Here is a 23,339-nt window from a genome sequence, read left to right as displayed (position 1 = left end):
AAGTGGATGGTGAGTGCATTTTATATATACAGATATAGATATACAGTCATGTGGAAAAAAAAAATAGTATACCCAATGGAAAAAAATGTTTTGATGTATTTTGACAAGCAAACATATGATCATCTTTGAAACAGTGCCTATTAATAAAGGTGATATACTATCAAATGACATAAAATTGACATTTTGTAACAAAAAAACAGATCAGTCACATGGAAAAAGTAAGCACACCCCTACATTATTCACACCTTCAAATCCATAAAGTTAGAACCAGGTGTTCAGGATTGGGTGCCAGTTATTAGAACCTGCTAAGCAAGTGCAGGTGGAACTTGTCTTATTTTTTCCTATTTAACCTGTCTTATTTATCTAGTGTCTGGTGTTCCCTTTGTTATTGAGGCGTGTGGTGTCATAATGCCAAGCTCTAAAGAGCTCTGTAAGGCCTTCAGAGAAAAAGGTTGTGGATGTCCGAGTCTGCCAGTTTGTCCTGGATTGGCCGTTCCATCAAATTCAGCCCAAGAACAGACTGTCTGATGCAAAAAGAAGTCTCCAAGAACCCCAAAATTTAATCACAGGATCTGCAAGTAAGTCTTGCAACTGTTGATCAAAGTGCATTCTTCTTCAATCAGAAAGAGATTGCACAAATTTGACCTGCATGTGAAGTGTGCCAGGAAGAAAAAAAAAAAAAACCTTTGCAAGACTACAGTTCGCCATTGAGCATATAGGCATTGACCAGGCCTTGTGGAATAATGTGCTCTGGACAGACGAATCAAAGATAGAGTTGTTTGGCCACAGTAACAGCAGACATGTTTGGCACAGACCAAAGACAGCTTTTCAGGAGAAGCACCTCATACCAACTGTGAAGCACAGTGGTGGAAATGTGATGGTTTGGGGTTGCTCCACTGCCTCAGGGACTGGACAGCTTGCATTCATTGATTCAACAATGAATTCTGCATCATATCAAAGAGTGCTTGAAGTTATTGTGAGGCCATCTGTTCCGAAAGTTGAACTTGAACCAAAAGTAGACATTTCAACAGGATAATGATCCTAAGCACACGCAAATCCACCAAGGAATGGCTCAAAAAGAAGAAATGGAGGGTTATGGAATGGCCTAGTCAAAGCGCAGATTTTAATCCCATTGAAATGTTGTGGGGGATTTGAACCGGGCAGTACGTGCAAGAAAACCCTCAAACTGAAAGAATAATTGCATGGAAGAGTGGTCAAAAATTCCAGCAAGTCTGGTGGACAATTATGCAAACGCCTACAAGAAGTTATTTATGCTAAAGTGGGCATTACTTGCTTCTGAGTCCAACGGTGTACTCGTGATATACTTTAAAAATTTGTTTTTTCAAATAATTTACATCAACTTTATTAATAGTCACTGTTTCAAACAGGATCAAATGTTTGCTTGTCCAAATATGTCAAAAAACCCCAACAATGTCCATGGGGTGTACTTTTTTTTCTTCTTCTTCTTTTTCACATAACTGCAGATGGGTGACAAATTAAAGGGGAAAAAATGATGTCAAACTAAAATTCTGACTGGGCCACATCAGTATTTTTGTGAGTCCTTGAAGAGACATCATCTGAGGATATTCATTTTATGCCTCCACCATTAGCGATTATATTTTCAGGTTGTTCACGTGTCCCCGACGTTTCCGTTAGCACGATATCTCAAAACGAGTGGTCGAATGTTTGTAACATTTATTTGGAATTATTGTAACCACCAGATGAACAATCAATTTTCAAAACAGGGTCAATGTCAAAACAAGGTCAAATGTCTGAAATAGATTTCCTTCAATGGCTTCCTTCCACACCATTGGCGGCGAGTTCTACTTCTTTAACATTTTATCTATTCTGTCAAATAACATCAATAAGCTAGGCTCTGAATGTAGAATAGGAGGTTTCTAGAATAAATTAGGGCTAACTGTTCAGTTGTAACAGTTATTAATCTGATTATAGGTTTTTAATTTATATCTTCTCATCTATATCTTCTATCAATCATTGAGTCACATTAAAGGCCAATATCTGATGCATTTTTTTTTTAAAAATCCTTTTGAGTCTGACATGCAGCATCCAGGTGATGATTTTTAACCAGCTCATCAGCCCGGTGAAATGTAAGCCCAAATTTGCTGTACAGTGATATGTATGAAATGCAGGCAGTCCCTACACTACATTTCTAGTGTTATTTCTCAATGGTAGTGTCATTGCAATCATTTCGACCCTGATGAACGTCATCTCTTGCAAGATGACAATTCTCCCATCCACAGGGAACGAGGGTTCACTGAATAGTTTTATGAGTATGAAAATGATGTAAATCGTATGCTATGGCCTTCACTGGCCTTCACCAGATCTCGATCTCATGGAACACCTATGAAAGACTTTAGACAGTGTTCCCTACCACCTTCATCAAAACACCAACTGACTGAATATATTTTGGATGAATGGTGTTCATGCCTCCAGTACAACTCCAGAGACGTTAATGTGCCCACCATCTGTATATAATATATTATAAGCTGTAGGGCTAGTTCAAGTGGTTTTACACTGTGGCTGTGTGAGATGAGGTGTTTGTTCTATGTAGAGGTGCTATGAATGTATAACATTTCCAGGTCCCCTTAACCTGTTGACCACCTATAGTTTTCTATTTTCAGAGAACTTCAAAAGAAGTTTCGTTTAAGCTTGTTATCCTGAGCCTTTTAAACAGAACGCCCGCACCGAGTTCCCCGAGGTCGTTTTAAATCTAAACAACTGTTTCTCGACAAAAAAAAATCCTTTAAAAGTTGCAGCAGGAGCTCAGTGGTTAAGATTCTACGTTGGTATGTGCAAAGAAACCATTGGGTTCCAGAGCAACTCAGAATTCAAACAAATATAACCCACTTCTTGCCAAAGCCACACTCTTAAAATAATTTCTTTTTACAGAGCCTGGGGTGCTACATGGACCAGTAGTTTTCCTCCAAGTGCATATTTTACTGTGAGGTGCCAGAATATGAGGGGAACTTTTCCAAATGTTACAAAAAGTGTTCTGAGTTTAAAAAAAAAAAAAAAACACCTTTAACTCTCAACAGCAGGACCTTGTGTTTCATTTGGATTCTGTCTCTCTTGTTTTGGATTAAAAGCATCTACCACATGCATGTAAGTCCTAAATCTGGTAATAAATTCAATTTTACGCAAATATCCATTTTACTCAGCTTTATGTTTGCTTAACAAGAAGACAAACATGTCAGTTACTGTAAAGAATGAAGTTATAGAAGGATATTTGGCTCAGGAATGTTGTGTATTTGTTGGTTTATGTGATGGAAACATTTTTTAAAGGATTCTGCAACTGAGAAGATAGAAGCATACAAGCTGAAGATATTCTTACAGACTTCAGGAAACATTTTTAAGCCTTCTTTTTTTTTTGAAAGTGCTATATTAATAAAAAAAAATAATGAAGGGATCAGTGCAGTTGGAATCATTACATTCACCCTTACTATTCACCGTCTTCCTTCAAAATAGAAGGGATTAAAAGCACGGTGGTTTTATTTGTATTACGGACTGACATAGTGAAAGCTAGTGACAACTGGCAAAATCACATCATGCTCATGTCTATTCTGCTTCTGATGTTACTGAATATGTATCAGCTCTCTTGGCCAATAAGAAATTTGCAAGGAGTGGAGTAGATTTATATTTAAACACGGGCTACATTACTGACTGTGTGCTGGAAAGCGGCCTCAGTCTGTCCCGACAGGCTTCACGTTTCTCCTCTCGAGCAATAGAGACTGAAGATGTTTTAAAGATCATTTGTTTATAATGTTTATTTTCATTGTTTTTTGTTTTTCATAAAAAAATCATAAAACTTTACATTTCATATATAATAACAAAGTTACAAAAATGTATTATACAATTCTTAAAATATTCTTATGTTCTGGTAAGAATACCATCCAAAAATAATCTATATTATTTATGAACGTCAAAAAAGTCGTATACATCTGCTTTGAAAAATAAACAAAGACGAACAACCATGTGGTCACTAAGGTAGCTTTTGCATGTGAAAAGTAGCTGATGACAGTCTAACGAATGTTCCAGTGAAGAACAGATGATGTTGAATGGGTCCAGAGCTTCCAAACAACTACATCCCTCTTTTTTTTTTTTCTCCTTTTTTTTTTTTTGGCCTGCATAAAAGTGACATTGTGGCGCCACCCGGCATTCATTGGAATCTATTGCTTAAAAGACGTGTTGCATGTTTCTAGTGAAGGTCTGGTGAAGCTTTTCAATATATCATATTGACTGGTCCTTTTATGTTGCTTAGCATTGCTTATTACCACAAACACAGAGACAAACGGACCTCCCATTTCCTGCTCAGGATGATCTCATTGGGTGTCGGGTATCAAGAATTATTAAGACTGCATTATTCTCAAGAGTGTGTGTAGGAAAACTGAGCCTGCTGTACAGATGACAGGATTATTGCTCCACAGTGGTCTACAATATTGGATGGTGGCCAGGCCAATTAGAGTCCCTGGACTGCTATTGAATCGTATGAGTTACAGATATTTTGTGCAAAAGCATACCCATCATGTTAAACTGATGTCTATGACAGAGGACAGACATCTACAGACAAACACAATTGCTTTACATGATGTCTCTCAGGGCTAAACCTGCTTTTGTTGGAGGGTGTGTGTTCATGGACTGGCTTATGTGCTAAAATGGCCAGGGGCGTCCACTCAAAACTTATATTGTCAAATCTATAAGTGCTTTCTAATGCATCACGACTCCAGCTTCTCAGAGAGTCAACAATAGAATGAGGTTCTGCTTCCTCATTTCTCTCGTTCTGGGTCTTTCTCTGATTTCCAAGTACAGTGTTGGCCTTTACCAGGCATGCTTGTGTAGCCCGCTCTGCCATCTCCATTTGTGTACACGTTTTTCCCCTTGCTGCTGAACGAGGACGTTTCACTATCTGCCGTGGACGTTGTTAACTTGTGCGGTCAGCATTTGCCTCTCTTCAATTTCCTCGAGAGCAGATTCCAGCTGCTGGATCAGTACACGCTTCTTAAATCTGAGATAGAGATAGAGAGATAGCCAGAGAGAGGTTGGACACTTGCATATATACATAAGCAGGATTCAGGAAAGAGTTGTGGAGTGTACTTGAACCCATCTGTTAATAAACATTCAGGTGACTAGAAACAGATGAAGGATCTCAGAAGAGGTTCAGTTCAAAAAGACTTGGGGCCCTCACCGGTTGATACACACAAATTTGTGCTTTAATTCTGTGAACTGCATTTTCAACACAGTGTGGGATTTATCAAAACAAATATTTGCATAAATTTGGGCATACATTTATGGACAGCCTTGACTGTACACCTGCAAAACATGTAGTGCTGAAAAGCTGTTCCCTTAGGAGTGCTTTACGCAGGGCCTGGACAGCTATTACTTTGAATTAGCATAGAAGTAATTTCTATAATACAAACAAATTTGTGTTTGTTTTCTGATTCCACAAAAAGGCTAAGAGTCAGTAGGTTAACTAATGGAGCATCACTTTCTATTGTTCTATTGTTTCACAGATGACAATCCAAATTGTCATCTCTGAAATCAAAGAATTTTAGTCGTATTTTCTGCTGGATATCTGGCCGCTCAGGAATCTCTGGTAATGAACAAGCAGGTAGAGCTGCCAAAGAAGCATTATCCTCAGAACCAGTACAATGCTCTATTAAGTTCATAGACCTAAAACCAACATTAAACATATACACTAAAAAAAAAAAAATTGGCAGTCGGAATGGGTTCAGTGTTTAAACAACAAATTACGGGAAATAAATCCTGTTGTTGAGACGAGACACGTATTCCGTTTTAATAATCGCTAGGATCAAGTCTCTTACACTTGATGCTGGATAGGACATGCAAGGCTCGCACACCAATAGGGAGAAAATACACCAAAGTGCCCATTCTGTCAGAACCCACTATCCATTAAACATGTCTTACTGGACTGGAACACTTCTACACTTCTACCTGTATTATTCTGTTGACAAGGTTTTTAACCAAGTAAATCCAAACTTAGTTTGAAGGTTTGAAGGTTTTTAGGAAAAATGTATCTTAAACACCCTTTTTTAGTTTTACCATTGAATAATTAAACTGGCTCTCGCCATGAATATAGACATGGAAGTTGGCATGGCGTTTTATATATATATATATATATATATATATATATATATATATATATATATATATATATATATATATATATATATATATATAAAAGATGCATCATGCTATTTTGACAGATTTTTTAGTTGAACACTCTAAGTGGCTTTTTGGAGATTTGGAAGAACCAGCAGTGATAAATTTGGTGCCATCAGCTCGGACCCAAGTTGGAGATGGAAATGAGACATACATATGTCTAAGTCCTTTCGGCCATGTGATTTTTGGCAATACGCACATTTCAAAGGAAAACTGGGGCTATAACGAGTCAGTACCTCATACTGTAGGTCATAGGAAAGAGTCCTTCTGGCACCTCTTTCACTCCTTTTGAACACTTCACCCTCCCTTCTGAGCTCCTGCCTACTCTTTTGACCTGAACTTCAACAACTGCCCTCCAAACCACAAGGGAGGAAATTTTCTGGACCTTGTCTTCAGCTGACCTTCCTTAGCTGCAGACATCAATGTTACCCTGCTCTACTTTTCAGTTCACCGTTTTGTATAACTATTAACTCTTGTTTTAGTCATAACACTCACCCTCCCTGCCCTGCCTATCAGCAACTATTCATACCTTTCCTCCACTTGCAGCAATCTTCCATGCTACCTCTCCTTCCTCCCTAGCTTCCCGAATCCTAACCGCCCTACCACACTCCTTTTCTTCTCCAACACCTGCACCAGCAACCAATACGTTCCTCTCTTCACATTCTTCATCCACTGACCTCCTTTGCTCTGGATATTCCAGACCTAGGAGGTGTTCTCACCTTGATCCTTGGCTGTCAAATGTGCTATGCAGCAAGCGGAAAGAATTAAGAACAGCTGAATGAAAGTGAAGGAAATCACAACTTGATGCTGATCTCTTCTTATACTGTTCTCTGTTGTTGAAGTTCTGCTAAGATATCCTTCTACAAAGGAAAACTGGCAGCATCTACTGCTGATCTATTTTTTCACTTCTCAACCTTCGTCCTTCACCCTCGTCCCTGACTGCTGGTGGCTTTGCCACATTCTTTGATGAGAAGATTAGCAAGATCAGCCAATCGCTCCTTCTTGCCCTATTGCGAAAATACCCTCGCTCTTTTTCCTCCCGCTGCCTTGACACAGTTCTCTCTTCTTTATACAGAAGAGATTCTGCACATTATCTTGTCTAGCAATCCTACTACCTGACCACCGGATCCATCCCTTTCACAATGCTCCAGATTGTGTCTCAAGACCTCCACCCCTTCAACACTTACACCATAAAGGACACCATAATATTTGTTTATGTAGGGACTGCCTTCAAGTAAGCATTCAATTACTACATGCAGACTATCAACTGATCTCCCTCTATATTCGCTCCCTCAGTGATGTCATATCCTCAGGTTTTTGTATTTTTTTTCCCATTCACTGATATGTTGACTGCACGCAACGTATTGTCTCCTTTCCTCCCTCAGATACATGTTTCTACACAGATCCCAGCATGTCTGGCAGACATTTTGTCATGGATGGCAGCTCAAAAGCTGAAATTTAATGCAAGCAAGACTCAGCTGCTGTATATGCCTGGAGATGGAGCCCCATGTCAAAATCTTGTGGTCAAAACACACCATTTGACACTGGCACACAACCATGGGTAATTTCAGACAAACAACTATCCTTCTCGCCTCAGATTGCAACCTTGACATGCTCATGTTTCTAGTTACAACATCAGGAGCATCTGGCCTTTTCTATCCATGGAGGCAACAAAGGTGCTTGTTCATGCCCTTGTCATCTCGAGACTTAACTACTGCAACTCCCTCCTGGCAGGTCTGCCACTGTGCGTCACCTGACCCTTGCAACTGATCCAGATTGCAGCTACAAGACTTGTTTTCAATCTCCCCAAATTCTCCAACATTACCCTATTACTGTGTTCCCACCACTGGCTTCCTGTAGCTGCTCACATTAGATTTAAAACACTGGTGGTTTCCTGCAATGCCAAAAATGGACCAGCCCTCACCTACTTGGCTTTTTACCAGGCTCCTTTTGAGCCTCTTGCACAGTTCGACTAGACCTCAGGGTACAAGGAAGACATGCAAATCTCTACTCTGTACTAGCATAGAGGTGGTGAAATGAATCTTCCCTGGCTGTCCAAGTAGTCACAACCAGTCTTCAAAAAAAAAAAAAAAGACTAAAGACCGACCTATTCCACAAACAATGCAATAACTTAAAACATCCCTTGACTTGTGTTTTCTTTTCTTGCTGCACAAATATCCCCGTAACAGGGTTTTAGCTCTTGGTCCCGGATGTAATAAACTAGCATGAGGATATGTTTTTTTGATAGAGAATACAAAGCACTTTTGTTAAAGACTGTAAGTCTGGATAAGATTGCTTTCTAAATGCTGTAAATGTCCATAGTGTTGGATGCTATAATTTCTCTTAACCTGAGCTTCATCCCCTACAACCCTAGGTCCTGGTGTACCCTCCTGTCCTATACATTTTAGCATTTTCCCTACTCCCAAAAAACCGTTCCTGAGTTAAAGTGGGTGTGCCAATGGGGGATAGGGGGGGATACTCCAGGACCAGGGCTGGGAACCTGTGCCTCACACCATTGTGTAACAGACACATGTGAAGCAGGACTTCCGCACAATCGCCGAATTTCCCGACCTCAACACGGATTTCTATTCCATGAATGTGCAGCTGATTTGTGACATGCATTTGTTCCTTACAGTGAGGGAAAGAAGTATTTGATCCCCTGCTGATTTTGTACATTTGCCCACTGACAAAGAAATGATCAGTCTATAATTTTAATGGTAGGTTTATTTGAACAGTGAGAGACAGAATAACAACAAAAAAATCCAGAAAAACGCATGTCAAAAATGTTATAAATTGATTTGCATTTTAATGAGGGAAATAAGTATTTGACCCCCTCTCAATCAGAAAGATTTCTGGCTCCCAGGTGTCTTTTATAAAGGTAACGAGCTGAGATTAGGAGCACACTAAAAGGGTTAAAGGGAGTGCTCCTAATCTCAGCTTGTTACCTGTGTAAAAGACACCTGTCCACAGAAGCAATCAATCAATCAGATTCCAAACTCTCCACCATGGCCAAGACCAAAGAGCTCTCCAAGGATGTCAGAGACAAGATTGTAGACCTACACAAGTCTGGAATGGGCTACAAGACCATTGCCAAGCAGCTTGGTGAGAAGGTGACAACAGTTGGTGCGATTATTCACAAATGGAAGAAGCACAAAAGAACTGTCAATCACCCTCGTCCTGGGGCTCCATGCAAGATCTCACCTCGTGGAGTTGCAATGATCATGAAAACAGTGAGGAATCAGCCCAGAACTACACGGGAGGATCTTGTCAATGATCTCAAGGCAGCTGGGACCATAGTCACCAAGAAAACAATTGGTAACACACTACGCCGTGAAGGACTGAAATCCTGCAGCGCCCACAAGGTCCCCCTGCTCAAGAAAGCACATATACATGCCCGTCTGAAGTTTGCCAATGAACATCTGCATGGTTCAGAGGACAACTGGGTTTAAGTGTTGTGGTCAGATGAGACCAAAATGGAGCTCTTTGGCATCAACTCATCTCGCCGTGTTTGGAGGAGGAGGAATGCTGCCTATGACCCCAAGAACACCATCCCCACCATCAAACATGGAGGTGGAAACATTATGCTTTGGGGGTGTTTTTCTGCTAAGGGGACAGGACAACTTCACCGCATCAAAGGGACGATGGACGGGGCCATGTACCGTCAAATCTTGGGTGAGAACCTCCTTCCCTCAGCCAGGGCATTGAAAATGGGTCGTGGATGGGTATTCCAGCATGACAATGACCCAAAACACACGGACAAGGCAACAAAGGAGTGGCTCAAGAAGAAGCACATTAAGGTCCTGGAGTGGCCTAGCCAGTCTCCAGACCTTAATCCCATAGAAAATCTGTGGAGGGAGCTGAAGGTTCGAGTTGCCAAACGTCAGCCTCGAAACCTTAATGACTTGGAGAAGATCTACAAAGAGGAGTGGGACAAAATCCCTCCTGAGATGTGTGCAAACCTGGTGGCCAACTACAAGAAACGTCTGACCTCTGTGATTGCCAACAAGGGTTTTTAAACCAAGTACTAAGTCATGTTTTGCAGAGGGGTCAAATACTTATTTCCCTCATTAAAGTGCAAATCAATTTATAACATTTTTGACATGCGTTTTTCTGGATTTTCTTGTTGTTATTCTGTCTCTCACTGTTCAAATAAATCTATCATTAAAATTATAGACTGATCATTTCTTTGTCAGTGGGCAAACATACAAAATCAGCAGGGGATCAAATACTTTTTTCCCTCACTGTATATATATGAAAACTGACAAAAAAATACAGTAATAGCAAACAACACAGCTAAATAACTGTCCACTTTAGTTATCAACATGAAAATCTCTGCTTCGGGAAAAAAGTTTCTTTTGCTAGTGTGTAGTGTCTGTGACGCTGACAAAATATCAGTCCTTTTTTATATTCGTGAAATGTATGTGTACAGGGTTTATTATCAGTTGGTATTTATTAAGCTTCATTGCTTACACTTATGCATATGACATGTGCATGCACATTTGATGAATCCCAATTTTATACCAAATTTTATGTACAAGAAACAATTTAGAAACCTTTTCTACTGAATGCTGATCAATATGGATAGGCATGAATTTAGTTCTGCTTAGCTGATCACTTTTATGGGGGGGAGATATTGCTTAGCAGAGATAACTGCAGTGAATATATATTTAAATGAGCTGGAACGCAATTAAAATTGTGTGTGTGCTCGCATGCATGAAATGTAATACCAATAGACACCCACCTGGCTGCTTCTTTGATGGCGTGATGGATAAAGTACCTCTGCACTGACACTGGTCCTTTAACCTCCTCTAGCAGCCTGAATATTGCCTCATAATCTACCAAAGACAGAGATTAAGAGATATTTAAACAAGAGAACAACAGTACAATATTATTTCTGTGTAAAAATCGTCCAGATATATATTTTTAAAAAACAAAAAAAACAAAGACACTTACTGCGGCCAGGTTTTCGGACCTCTTTAATGACTCGAGTGCGTAATTCGGCGTTGCTTCCCTCCAGAGGAACCATAACAATGGTGGGCCGTGAAGAAGTGTCTCCTCCAGTGCCCTCCATGTCTCTGTCCTGGTCTGGAGGACTTGGATTCTCACAGTTCTGTGGCCTTTCAGACAGTCTTTCCTCCAAACACTCTTCTCCTAACCTGTTCTCCAGCAGTGCCTCTTCTTCTCCTCCATCAGTGACCTTCATTCCTCCTTTCTCCTCCAGAGAGAGAACTACAGTTTCTCCCCCGACCCCTTCCACTCCTCCAGACCAGCTGTCTCCAGACTCTCCACTCATCACTCTCTCACCATTGCTCTCTGCACCCACCGTGCTGTTCCCCTCCACTCCTACAGGGGGAGAGACCCAGACCATGCATGCTGTAATTACCAACATATGCTCTAGTAACTGTAGAGACAACATAATCCCAGCAGTAGTGAAGGTTCCTTTGACAATAACATATGACAAAGCAACTAACATTACAAACTAACATTCTTGAAAATTAGTTACACAAATAAGACATGGTAAAGTAACAATCCAAATGGCTTTTTTTTTTTCCTGTGGGTTGATGCAAACTATTTTCAACACAACAATACAATGTACAGCAATATCAAGGAATAGAGCAAGTGGTATTACTATTTCCTCGATATAAGGTTCACTAAATAAATAAGAAAATGCACATAACTGGATATTTAATCATCAATATTAATACAAGAACTCATAAAATAATTGCTTTTTTAAAAAAAAGACCCAATCATTCTGACAATTTCAATATCTGAACTTTAAAACACCCTGTACACACACAGCAACAGGAAATTCTAGGACACCCATGAGAGACAACGCTGTGTCATGAAAAGGTATGTTATAAAAGTCGAACTATTCTAGAAATTGTTTTCTACCCTGAAATTTTGTTATATTACAGAGATTTTTTAAAATCTTAGATTAACAATGTCAGATAAATTGTTTCAAAATGACTAGCTTTTTGTAAATATGAAGGAGAAAAAAAGTGAACGTTATGTAAGCTTTCTGTTTTATTTTCACTCAAATCTGTTCACACTCCTGCCATCAGGTGGCGCCCCAAGCACATGACAATATTTTACGTGTCTGTTTACACAAATACTGTTTGTTTGCTAAGCATTCAGAGGAAATTTAATCAGCCTGACAACTGTACGGCTATTGAAACAAAGATGGTCCGAGTTAACTGGAAGTCTATTGCCAGGTATTGAATAGAATATCTTCAACCAGGCCTCTGAGCTTTATAATACTCACCTTTGTGCAGTGGGATGGGTTTAATGAGACCAGGTTGGCCTGGGGCCACCGTGGTCCCTTTTCCCAACACATGGTTGCTGATGATGGGTGGGGTTTGGGATCGGCGTAGTAGAGGGGACATGCTTCGCCGCCTCTTTGGAGCTGCACCCGAGTTAGGCTCTGTTGAGTTTCCCCTTTTCTTGTTCTGGGTGCCTGTGACAAACTCATCTGCTTCGTCTATCATCATTCCCTGTGATCATACAGAAGAAAACATTTCTTACCTGAAAACTGTTCTGTTTGGATGTTTCCATGGTTAAAATGTTATAGCAAAACAAATGAACATACTGATTAAGATATCAAGTGTTTGTATATTGTACCAAGCGTAATGAGGATCATGATCAAAAAATCTAAATCCAATAAAGTTTAAGTTGTCATGGTGATACTGTGTTGCCAAAACAATAAAGCCATTGTGCTCATTAACCTATTGAATGTTTGACTGTTGTAGGAAATGTAGCTGATACATGAGGACAGGGTGTGGAAGGAAGCACCTTCTTATCTTGTTTAAACGGGTTGCCGAATGTGTGCAGGCGTTTGGGCTGATCAGGGTCGATCTCCCGAAGGGGGGATGGCATCATCTTCAGGTATTCCTGATAGTTTCCCATCTGACCCACAGGAATACTATGCAAATAGTCTACCAAAAAAAAACACCCAGAAGTTTATATCATTAAAAAAACTGTCAAGTTTTCAGGTCATAAATTTTAGTCTAAAACTGTGAAGGAAAACATACACCCTAGCTCAATAGTAAAAATCCTGAATAAATATTTATCCTGAAAACAGTCCAAACATTGCCTATGTCTTTTGAGCACACCTTCATCTTGGCTCCTGATTAGCTTCTGAGTAGTCCTTAAAAGGTTGGAGCGCATTCGTGTGACCTGATCCAGAAGGTTCCGCCGTGGAATATCATAGGCATTACGATAGGCCTGGGGCTTTACCTCCTGTACAGGAAATGCAGAAAGAAATTGTAATAAGAAGCAATAACTGCTGCATCACTCATGAAACCAGGTCACACATGTCCGTTAGACATAGTTTTATGAGTAAACAAACTGAAATAAAATCAACATTTACATTTTCAACATTTTATGGCATTTGGCAGACGCCCTTATCCAGAGCGACTTACATATATCTCATTTATACAACTGAGCAGTTGATGGTTAAGGGCTTTGCTCAAGGGCCCAGCAGTGGCAGCTTGGTGGTGCTGGGATTTGAACTGGTCAGAAGTCCAATGCCTTAACCACTGCGCTACCACAGCCACAAAATTATGTTTAAAATTATGAACTAAATGATGTTTGCATATATCAGTGTCGTTCCATATGTTCTTCAGGTCAGCTATACACTATAGACCCAAAACATGAACTGTAACATAAATGATTTAGAAGAAAGGGCCTGGGCTGGGCTCAGCCCCACTGCTACAGGTTCTACCTTGTTGAGGTGAGCAATTTGAAATCCAGCGAATTCTTTGAGGTTGATGTCGTTAAGGCGGAGGGGCACCTCGCCCGTGATGCCCTGCAGTAGCTGTTTGAAGTCACGCCGGTGAGCAAGGGACAGTGTACTCGAGTGATTCTTCACCTTGATGCCAGTCTCTTGAGGGGGCTTTTTACCCACCGACACAATCATCCGGTCCGACTCCATCTTTGCCTAAAAAAGCAAATGTGGTTACTTCATTTAAATATGGAATAAAACATGGAAAATTAACCAAATCGCTGCTCTCTAGAACTGTCCTTGATCTCTTAGGATTCACTGACTTGGGAAGAGTTTCAATTTTTTTTCCACTCTCTTTATGTACCCCATACTCATTAAGCCTCTGAGTGCTTTTCCTTGGCTGTACAACATTCCCTGAACACCTGGTCATGACACCCATATGTGGGTCTTCCCCAAAGTGTTGGCACAAAGTTGGAAGCACACAGGTGTATAGAATGTCACCGTATGCTGTAGCATTATAATTTCCCTTCACTGGAACTAAGAGGCCCAAACATGTTCCAGCATGACAATGCCCCTGTACACAAAGCCAGGATCATAAAGACATGGTTTGCCAAGGTTGGTGTGGAAGATCTACACAAGAGTGGCCTATATAGAACCCTGACCTCAACTCCACGAACACTTTTGGGATGAAATGGAATGCTCATTGCACCCCAGGCCTTCTCGCCCAACATCAGTGCCCGACCTCACTAATGCTCTTCTGGCTGAATGGGAAAATCCCCACAACCACGTTCCAAAATCTAGTGTAAAGACTTCCTATATGTGATGGTCAGGTGTCCACAAACTTTTGGCCATATAGTGTATACACTATATATGTATACACTATGATGTTACACAGCTGATGAAGGAGGTTTGAGAGAAGAAGTATATATTGGCATTCTTATTTATTCAACATTTAGTTCTTTTCTATCAACGCTGATGCTGAATTCCATGTGTGATTTCAAAGGCAAATTAGAGGGAAAGCTTACCTGCTGGCTGAGTTTTTTTAGGTAGGAAATGACGCTGTAGCTGAGGCCACAGTCCATGTTGTCAGAGATGAGATTTGGCGCTCCCATCATCCTAAGTGCCTTCTTTAAGGGCTACAGAGAGAGAGAGAGAGATGAGTAAAGAAGACAAAATTAGGTCATTCTCATCAACGCACAGGATCTTAACCTCATTATAGATTTTACAACATAGGTTTACAGCACACACACATGAATAGTGTTAACTGGGGTCAGATTACAGGGACACAGAAATGTTATATTCATATAAAATGTCTTAATAGCTCCATGACTACACTGCCATGCCTGTCATTGATTAGTTACAGTCATTTTTAATTATTTACATATTTTTATGTAAGGCTTCACAAGGGGGCGCGGTGGCGTAGTGGTTAGCGCGTTTGCCTCACACAGTCTGTGTGTGTGGAGTTCGCATGTTTGTTTCAGGGGTTTCCTCCGGGTACTCCAGTTTCCTCCGCCAGTCCAAAAACATGCATTGTAGACTGATTGGCATGTCCAAAAGTGTCCGTAGTGTATGAATGTGTGTGTGAATATATGTGTGATTGTGCCCTGCGAGGGACTGGCACCCTGCCTTGTGTCTCATACCCCCTGGGATAGGCTCCAGGTTCCCCGCGACCCAGTAACGATAAGCGGTACAGAATATGGATGGATGGATGGATGGATGGATGGATTCACGAGAGTTGTCGCTGTTTGGCAAGGTTTCTAAATTATATTGAAGTTTTCAGCCAATAACATAAAATCTACCAAATTCAGCACGAACCATTCCCAAACACTGAAGTAATTATATATAGAGATGACACGATATGCCCTTTTCTTTTCCACTAACGATAGCGATATTGAAATCTCAAGTATCAGCTGAGACTGATACTCATCTGATACTGTTTTTTTTTTTTTTCAGACTACTTGGCTTTACTTTTTTTTTTAACTGAAGCACTTCACAGTTAAACTCTTTCACTTACATTGTAAATAAAATAAATATAATACATTTAATAAAGCATAAAGATCAACCCAATAAAATAAATACCTCTCTTTATATTTAAACATTTCCAGTTCCAAAAATATAATTTTACACATTTAACACCTAAAAATCCCTGGGATGCTTTGCAGTTCTTACCAGAAGAAAGTAAGGAGGCATAGATTTCAAGTACACCTCAAAGGCCTGTCTCCACTTGAGGTTTGGCTTGAGTTTGTGCACTTTAAACAAGTCATCTGTTAAGTCAAGAAAGTAAGAGGATATTAAATTAAGCATATAACACCTTTTTTCCCATTGTGTCTTAAGATTAAGACATCTTATGGCACAATGTGAACATACTAATACAGATTATTCATTTTTAACACATATTAACATACGACTTCTCTATTATCTTTATTACGTCTATTACCTGTTACGTGTCATTCATTTTAAGGTATTAAGTATTATTCAGTAACTACACTGAAACTGATAAGGAAGGTACAGTCCCCTCTGAAAGTATTGGATCAACAAGGACAATTCTTTTGTTTTTGCTATAAACTGACAAGGTTTGGGTTTGAGATAAAAGATGAATATGAGAAGATGGATCAGAATTTCAGCTTTTATTTCCTGATATTTTGAAGCTGAGAAAAGAGGGAGAATCAATCACAGCCATTGCACAAGCATTGGGCAAAGCCAGTACAAGAATTTGGTATGCCCTGAAAAAGAAAGAAACCACTAGTGTACTAACAATCCAGACATCCAACAGGCAAATTTGATGGCAAAGGAAAACAACAGCAGTTGATGATAGAAACATTGTGAGCGCTGTGAAAAAAACCTGAAAAACAACAGTTAGTGACATCACCAACAACCTCCACAGGGCAGGGGGTGAAGGTATTACAATCCACCGTTCTAACAAAACTTTCACAGCAGAAATATAGAGACCATCCCACAAGATGCAAACCACTCATCAGATGAGCCACAAAAGTTCTGGAACCAAAATTAACCTCTAACAAAGTGATGGAAAAGCCAAATTATGGAGGAAAAAAGGATCTGCTCATGATCTAAAACATCTGTGAAACATGATGGACGCAGTGTCATTGTTTGGGTTTGCATGGCTTCTTCTCGAACAGGCTCACTAATCTTTATTGATGATGTAACTCATGATGGTAGCAGCAGAATGAAATGAGAAATGCATCCGATCTAACTGGGAGGAACTTCATCATGCAGAGAATGACCCAAAACACACTGCCAACACAACAAAGGACTTCATCAGGGGGGGAAAAATGGAAGGTTTTAGACTGGCCAAGTCAATCACCAGACCTTAACCCAATTGAGCATGCAATTCATCTCCTGAAGAGGAGACTGAAAGGAGAAACAAACAACAACTGAAAGAACCTGCAGTACAAGCCTGGAAAAGCACCACAAATGAAGAATGCAACACTTTGGGGATGTCACTGGGTCGCCAGCTTGATGCAGTTATTGGAAGCATGGGATATACAACCAAATATTAAGTGTTATTTATGTCGACTATTTGTTCCAATACTTTTGCTCCCCTAAAAATTGGGTGCCATATTCTAAGTTGTTTAACACATCTAGATATAAATATCAGGAAATGAAAGCTGATCTATTGTCTCGTATTCATATTTTGAACTCAAACCCAAATGTCTTCAGTGTATAGCAAAAAAAAAAAAAAAGGATTGGCCTCGCCGTTCCGATACTTTCAAAGGGGACTGTAGTTATGAGAGTGAAAAATGTAAGTCTAGGCCCACTGACGAATGCTAGGACATTAAGGCATTAAGGAAAATTCCTTCTAGCTCTGGGAACTAAAGCACACACTTACCGAGGAGAGGCAACAGTACGGGGTAGTTGTAAGGCATGACGAAAAGATTCACGCAGGTGAGAGTGGTGCTGGCTTTCAGGTAGCCGAAGGGCTGCACTACGTCACTGTGCTTACCACTGCAGCTCACAAACACCTGGGTGGCAGGAGAGAAGTGTTAGCAGAGCTCGGCATCTCCTGAGCACAGGTCACGCAGGTCTCGCACAGCCCTCTGAGATAAAATGACTTCATCAATGCCTCATCACGTGGAGTGCTCCACAGAGGCAAGCTAAAAATGGTGTCAAAATGCACCAACTTAAATATATCTCCCTCTCTTTAGTTTTTCATTGAAAGTTTTTTTTTTTTTTTTTTTTTTTGGGGGGGGGGGGGGGGGGGGTGTAGATGAATGGGTCCCTTCACAATCTACATACCACATGGCTTCAAGTTTTAAATAATACTTACTTTATCTCTTAAGCGTTCCTTTTAGGAATCCTTATTATAGGCCAACTAGCATTCCAGTGCCTAAATTAATTTCAAATTCCGTTTACATACACACTGCACTTCAGGATATAACCCAGCTGGTTGTGCTTATTCGCTCAGCCTTTGGTACAAAAATATGCTTATTGTCTAATCTACTTCTTATTGTGATTAACAGTGGAGTCCACAACATTTTAGAAAAGTGTACTGTTACATGATTTATGATCTTAATTTTATGTTGTCATAGTGCCCATCCTTAAAATCAGCTTAATGTTGATGTACTTTGTCTAAGAAGCCAATAAAGATTGACATCCAAGATGCTTAATTAAACTTTATACCGTGTCCAGGCCAGAATTATCCATTTTATTTATGTATAATTTCTTTTAAAATGGTGATTTTATTGTTATTGGATGAATTTCTTTATTGGGGATGAAAAATTACTTTCAAAAAAGCTGTGTTTATGATCAGCTCAGTTCGATTTGAGAGTAACATTACTGGGTCAACAGAACACGCATTTATATTATTTAATAACAATAATCATCAGAAAGGTAAGCCCCACCTGCCAGCACATGTGAGGGGACTTCCTCTCCAAAATGTACTGGGTGAGAGGTGAAGGCTCCAGCTCGTACTTATCAAAGGGCAGCTTGTCAATCACCATAGGCTCACAGTCAACGCAAGAGAAACGCACAACTGGATGGGAAGATCGAGGAGGCTAAGAGAGTGAAGAAAAACGGCGAGTTAGTATAGGTGTGTGGTTGGAGGACAGCTGATTTTTGACATTACAGAGCTAGACGCCATTAATCAATGTGTCACAAGCTGCTAAATCAGGTAATGGCAATGCTAGACTGAACTAAGTTGCACTGCTTTACAAGTACTGCTAAAAAAAAAGAAGACATTTTACCTATAAAACGTCAATCAACTAGAAAACATCAGATTTTTAATGCTGCTTTAGTCAAATGCAAATGTCCAGTTTTGTTATCCGCAGGCAGCAGTGCACACAATACTCTATTATAATAGAAGAAAGAGCAGAGAGGTAGAAATGACCTCATGTCAAGAGGGAGCAGTAAAGGACTGATGCAGCTGAGTGAGAAGGCGAGGTCGAGTACTGCTTCTGCCTCAATCAGATGGCAGTCACACTCTCAGCAAGGAAAGGCAGGACACCAAAGATAGCACAATAAGACGCAGGTTTCACCTTCAGGCTATCATGGGTGGTAAAATTACTCAACTGCTCTCTTAGTCAGTGTTCGATTAACATTAATCCAATTCAGCTTTCTGAGTCTGTCTTTTGTAACGTTGCGCCCAATACTAAATGGTCTGCACTTATATAGAGCTTTTTTCCAAAGCGATTTACACTATGTCTCATTCACCTATTCACACACTGGTAGCAGAGCTGCCATGCAATGCGCTAACTTGCCATCGGGAGCAACTTGGGGTTCAGTGTCTTGCCCAAAGACACTTTGGCATGTGGAGTCATATGGGCCGGGAATCGAACCGCCAACCCTACGATTAGTGGACAAGCCGCTCTACCACCTGAGCCACAGCCACCCAATACTACTGATTTGGCTTCGGTTATTTTTAGCGCTCTACATGATATAGTGAAGCTCTAGGATGGGCTTTATAATATGAGCCAACTTTCAGGGTTTTACAGAGACTAGGCTTATTTTCTGTGTTTTGAAAATTGGTCCACTAATGTTTTGAACTATTCCGTGCAAATATTTCATTTCACTCAAACAACATGATGCTTTCAAATTAGAACGAGCACACGGTTAACGTATTTCTCTATCCAACAACAGACGTCTTGCTGACTACAGAGAGAAGCTGCTTTCTCCAAGCCAAGAAAGATTTGTCCAGGAAATACACAGTTCTTGTGTGCTAACTGGATTAGAGGTTAATTGATTGCTGCTGCCATGGTGTTTGGCTGGCAAAAATAAATAAAGAGCAACATCTGGACAATCTGCTAAATAATGTCCAAAAGCAAAAGTGTCAGCTGTAGTGAACAGTGCGTGGGCAGTTAAAATGAGTTGTATGAAGTTATATTATAACTCTTATATTATAACTCACCAGAGTCGGAGAGTTCTGATCAGGCCAGAAGGACTCTGGAATCGGCCAGTGTCCCACTGGGACACCGGTTTTGGGGTTCGGCCGAACGTATATGAGCTTGTGGCAGCTGTGCCAAGGTTGAGAACTGAAGGATGACAGAGGTCGTACTGGATCCACCAGGCCATCTGCACATCAAAAAAAGAACAACTGACGTGTAACTGGTCGCACTGAACAGGCGCTACAAGGTTTTTAGGTATATCCTTCAACATCATATCAAATATTCTTATAATGCTACAAGGAGATGTTTCAACTGGGTTGAAACAGATTTTAATTTCATCATAACACTGGATTTCAGACATAATTCCTCTTTCTCTCCTGTGTATCGAACAGGTAGCATGAATGAGTTCTTCCGGGAAAACAATCCTGTAATCCATGTTCACTTTATCACATTGTAACAACAGTGTGCTGTGAAAAATCCCCGGATGCATACCTTCACCTACAGGAGGTGGATCTGGGCCCGTCTTCTCAAAATTAATAACAACTCCACTCAGAACCTTCTGCACCAGAGACTCCAGGCACTGGTTCAACATCCTCTGTGTCCTAACACAATATGACCGACCTTGAAAACAACAACAGAAAATATATAGTTTATATTTGGCAGACTATAAAAATCCTAGCAGTGTTATATCTATTGAGTGCTGAGCACCAAACATACTTTGAAAATAAACAAGGGGGAAAACATTATACTCGGTTTGCAGACTCTGGCCTATATGCACTTGTAAATATAAAGGTACTGACTAGGGGGAAAAAAGCAACCGTCTTTTCACTCAGTTAGGACAAGTACAAATTACCTCCTGTACTATCAGTATAATTCACTCTAATTACAATAATGACAAATAGCAGACAGGTCTTAATGGTCCCGGATCAGAGCCTAGTCTCTGCTAAGATGTCTCTTGCTATTCCTGATCTGACTTGTAACAGGCTGAATCCCAAAAGACTCTTTATTTAAGTGACTATACTGGGCACGGTATCAGTATAATGGCTTTTACAGCCTACAACGGATATAAAAAAGTCTACACAGCCCTGTTAAACCTGCATGTTTTTTGGATGCAAAAAAACCCAAAAAAACATGAAACCAAGATAAATCGTGTCAGATTTTTTTCCACCTTGAATGTGATATCACAACAAACAAAATTCAAGTGAAAAACAAATAGAAATATTTTAGGAAAAAAAAAAGAAAAAGGTGCTTAAATGAGCACACCCCTTAACTAACACTCAGTGAGAACACCATGTGCTTGTAATACAGCACTCAGCCTTTTTGGTTCCGAGTCTACCAACTGAATACATTTTGATTTGGCAATGTAATTCCACTCTTCCTTGCAAAAATGCTCCAGATCTATCAAATTGAGAGGGGGATCTCCTGTGCACAGCCCTCTTCAAGTCATTCCAAAGGTTTTCAATAGGATTTCGATCTGGACACTGACTGGGCCATTCTAAAACATTGATCTTCTTCTTATGCCATTTTTTTATTGAGTTGGTGACATTTTTCTTCATCTTCAGCTGTTTAACAGAAGCCTGCAGATTTTGTTCCAAAACAGATTGGTATTCGGTGCTAATCATGATTCCTTCTATCTTGGCCAGAGGCCCAGTCTCAGGTGAACAGAAGCAGCCCCATAGCATGATGCTGCCACCACCATGCTTCACCGTGAGCATGGTGTTCTTTGGGTGATAAGCTGTCTTGTTCTTGCGGCAAACATATATTTTAGAATTATGCCCTAAAAGTTCTTCAGACCATAACACGTTTTGCCACACGGTTTGACGTGATTTAGCTGTGCTTGGATGTTCTTTTTTCTCGAGAAAAAAGCCTTACCCTATAGCCCAGACATGTGAAGAATACAAGAGACTGTTATCACATGTAGGGAGTGACCAGCACTTGCAAGATATTCCTGCAGTTCCTTCAAGGTTGCTGTAGGTCTCCAGGCAGCCTCCCTGATGAGTCTTCTTCTTGCCCTTTCATCAATATTGAAGGGATATCCTGGGATAACCTGTTTACAATGTAATATCATTGTGGTGCGACCTTTTTCTCCACTTGTTGATGATTACCTTCGCATTGGAAATTCTTTTGTAGCCCTCTCCTGATTAATACTTTTAGACAAAGAGGTCCCGTACATGCATTATAAGCTCTTTTGGGACCATGGCTTCACCATGACTTCAGCAGTTCGATGAAACCAAGAAAGTTAAGAAAATTCTACAGAAACATCTGATCTTTATTTGGGGTTAATCTGAATCACTTCACTGATGACAGATGTATGATAAATACTTTTGAACACGAGTTTGAATGTAATTGGTTCATTCTGGGCACAGTCACATGCCCCATTATAAAAGGGTGTACACACTTGTGTAACCAGTTTATTGTAAGTTTTGTCTTTTTCTTATGATTTTTTATTTTTTTTGATTGCTGTGGAAAATGATCTGACATGATTTATCTTGGTTTCATTTTTTACATCACAAAAACCTGCAGTTCTATATCCATTGTATGTAGTGCCTTATTCAGACGTTTTGACATTTGAGATCACTTGCTATGTAAATACAAACCTGCTAAATTATCATTCCGATTCATTAAAATTACATTCTACTTGATAGCTATTTATCCATCAAACCATCCATTGAACTGAACCTCAATAGGAATTATACAAATCCAAATGATGTAAATGCAAAACAGTTTGTAATATTCCTTCCTGAATTTAGCATACGCTGGCTGACTTGCCCTTGGCATTTCCCCCCGTGCATATATTAAAGAGTTGTTCCATTATTTTAATAGCACGGGTTTGTTAGATGACATGTCAACTTGTCTGTAAACTTTAGGAGCATATCACACCCAGAAGCCATTACACTCTGACCGTACTTTCTTATCAAAACCATGACAAAAATGTGAGTAAAGCTATTTCTAAGTGTAAGAAAGAATACAAGGATTTTACGCAAAACGCTGTTAAGATTTTAAATGTATCACATCCCTCTGTAAACATCCCCATCTGTTACTTTGGTAAGTAGCAAAACCATTTGACTCTGTGTATACAGTAG

At 40.0% G+C, this 23,339-nt stretch overlaps 1 protein-coding gene across 1 annotated transcript in view; it reads right to left on the bottom strand.

Moving 5' to 3' along the window:
• Positions 1–3,534: 3,534 nt before the first annotated feature.
• ints6l (integrator complex subunit 6 like) overlaps positions 3,535–23,339 on the bottom strand; it is a 28,988-nt gene continuing 9,183 nt past the window's right edge. Inside the window, exons 6-18 of the mRNA XM_017474497.3 lie at positions 20,749–20,877; positions 20,280–20,443; positions 18,778–18,930; positions 17,766–17,898; positions 16,088–16,182; positions 14,944–15,054; positions 13,919–14,134; positions 13,308–13,434; positions 12,988–13,130; positions 12,461–12,689; positions 11,152–11,541; positions 10,940–11,033; positions 3,535–5,023 (exon numbers count right to left, since the gene is read on the bottom strand). Of these exons, the coding sequence (XP_017329986.2) occupies positions 4,921–5,023; positions 10,940–11,033; positions 11,152–11,541; positions 12,461–12,689; positions 12,988–13,130; positions 13,308–13,434; positions 13,919–14,134; positions 14,944–15,054; positions 16,088–16,182; positions 17,766–17,898; positions 18,778–18,930; positions 20,280–20,443; positions 20,749–20,877 (2,087 nt within the window). The 3' untranslated portion in view covers positions 3,535–4,920. The remainder of the gene's footprint in view (positions 5,024–10,939; positions 11,034–11,151; positions 11,542–12,460; positions 12,690–12,987; positions 13,131–13,307; positions 13,435–13,918; positions 14,135–14,943; positions 15,055–16,087; positions 16,183–17,765; positions 17,899–18,777; positions 18,931–20,279; positions 20,444–20,748; positions 20,878–23,339) is intronic.

Source organism: Ictalurus punctatus, chromosome 8, assembly GCF_001660625.3.
Source record: "Ictalurus punctatus breed USDA103 chromosome 8, Coco_2.0, whole genome shotgun sequence".
NCBI classification, from domain to species: domain Eukaryota; kingdom Metazoa; phylum Chordata; class Actinopteri; order Siluriformes; family Ictaluridae; genus Ictalurus; species Ictalurus punctatus.
Note: the sequence above shows the minus strand (reverse complement) of the source record. Positions and strands in the feature narration are given on the sequence as shown.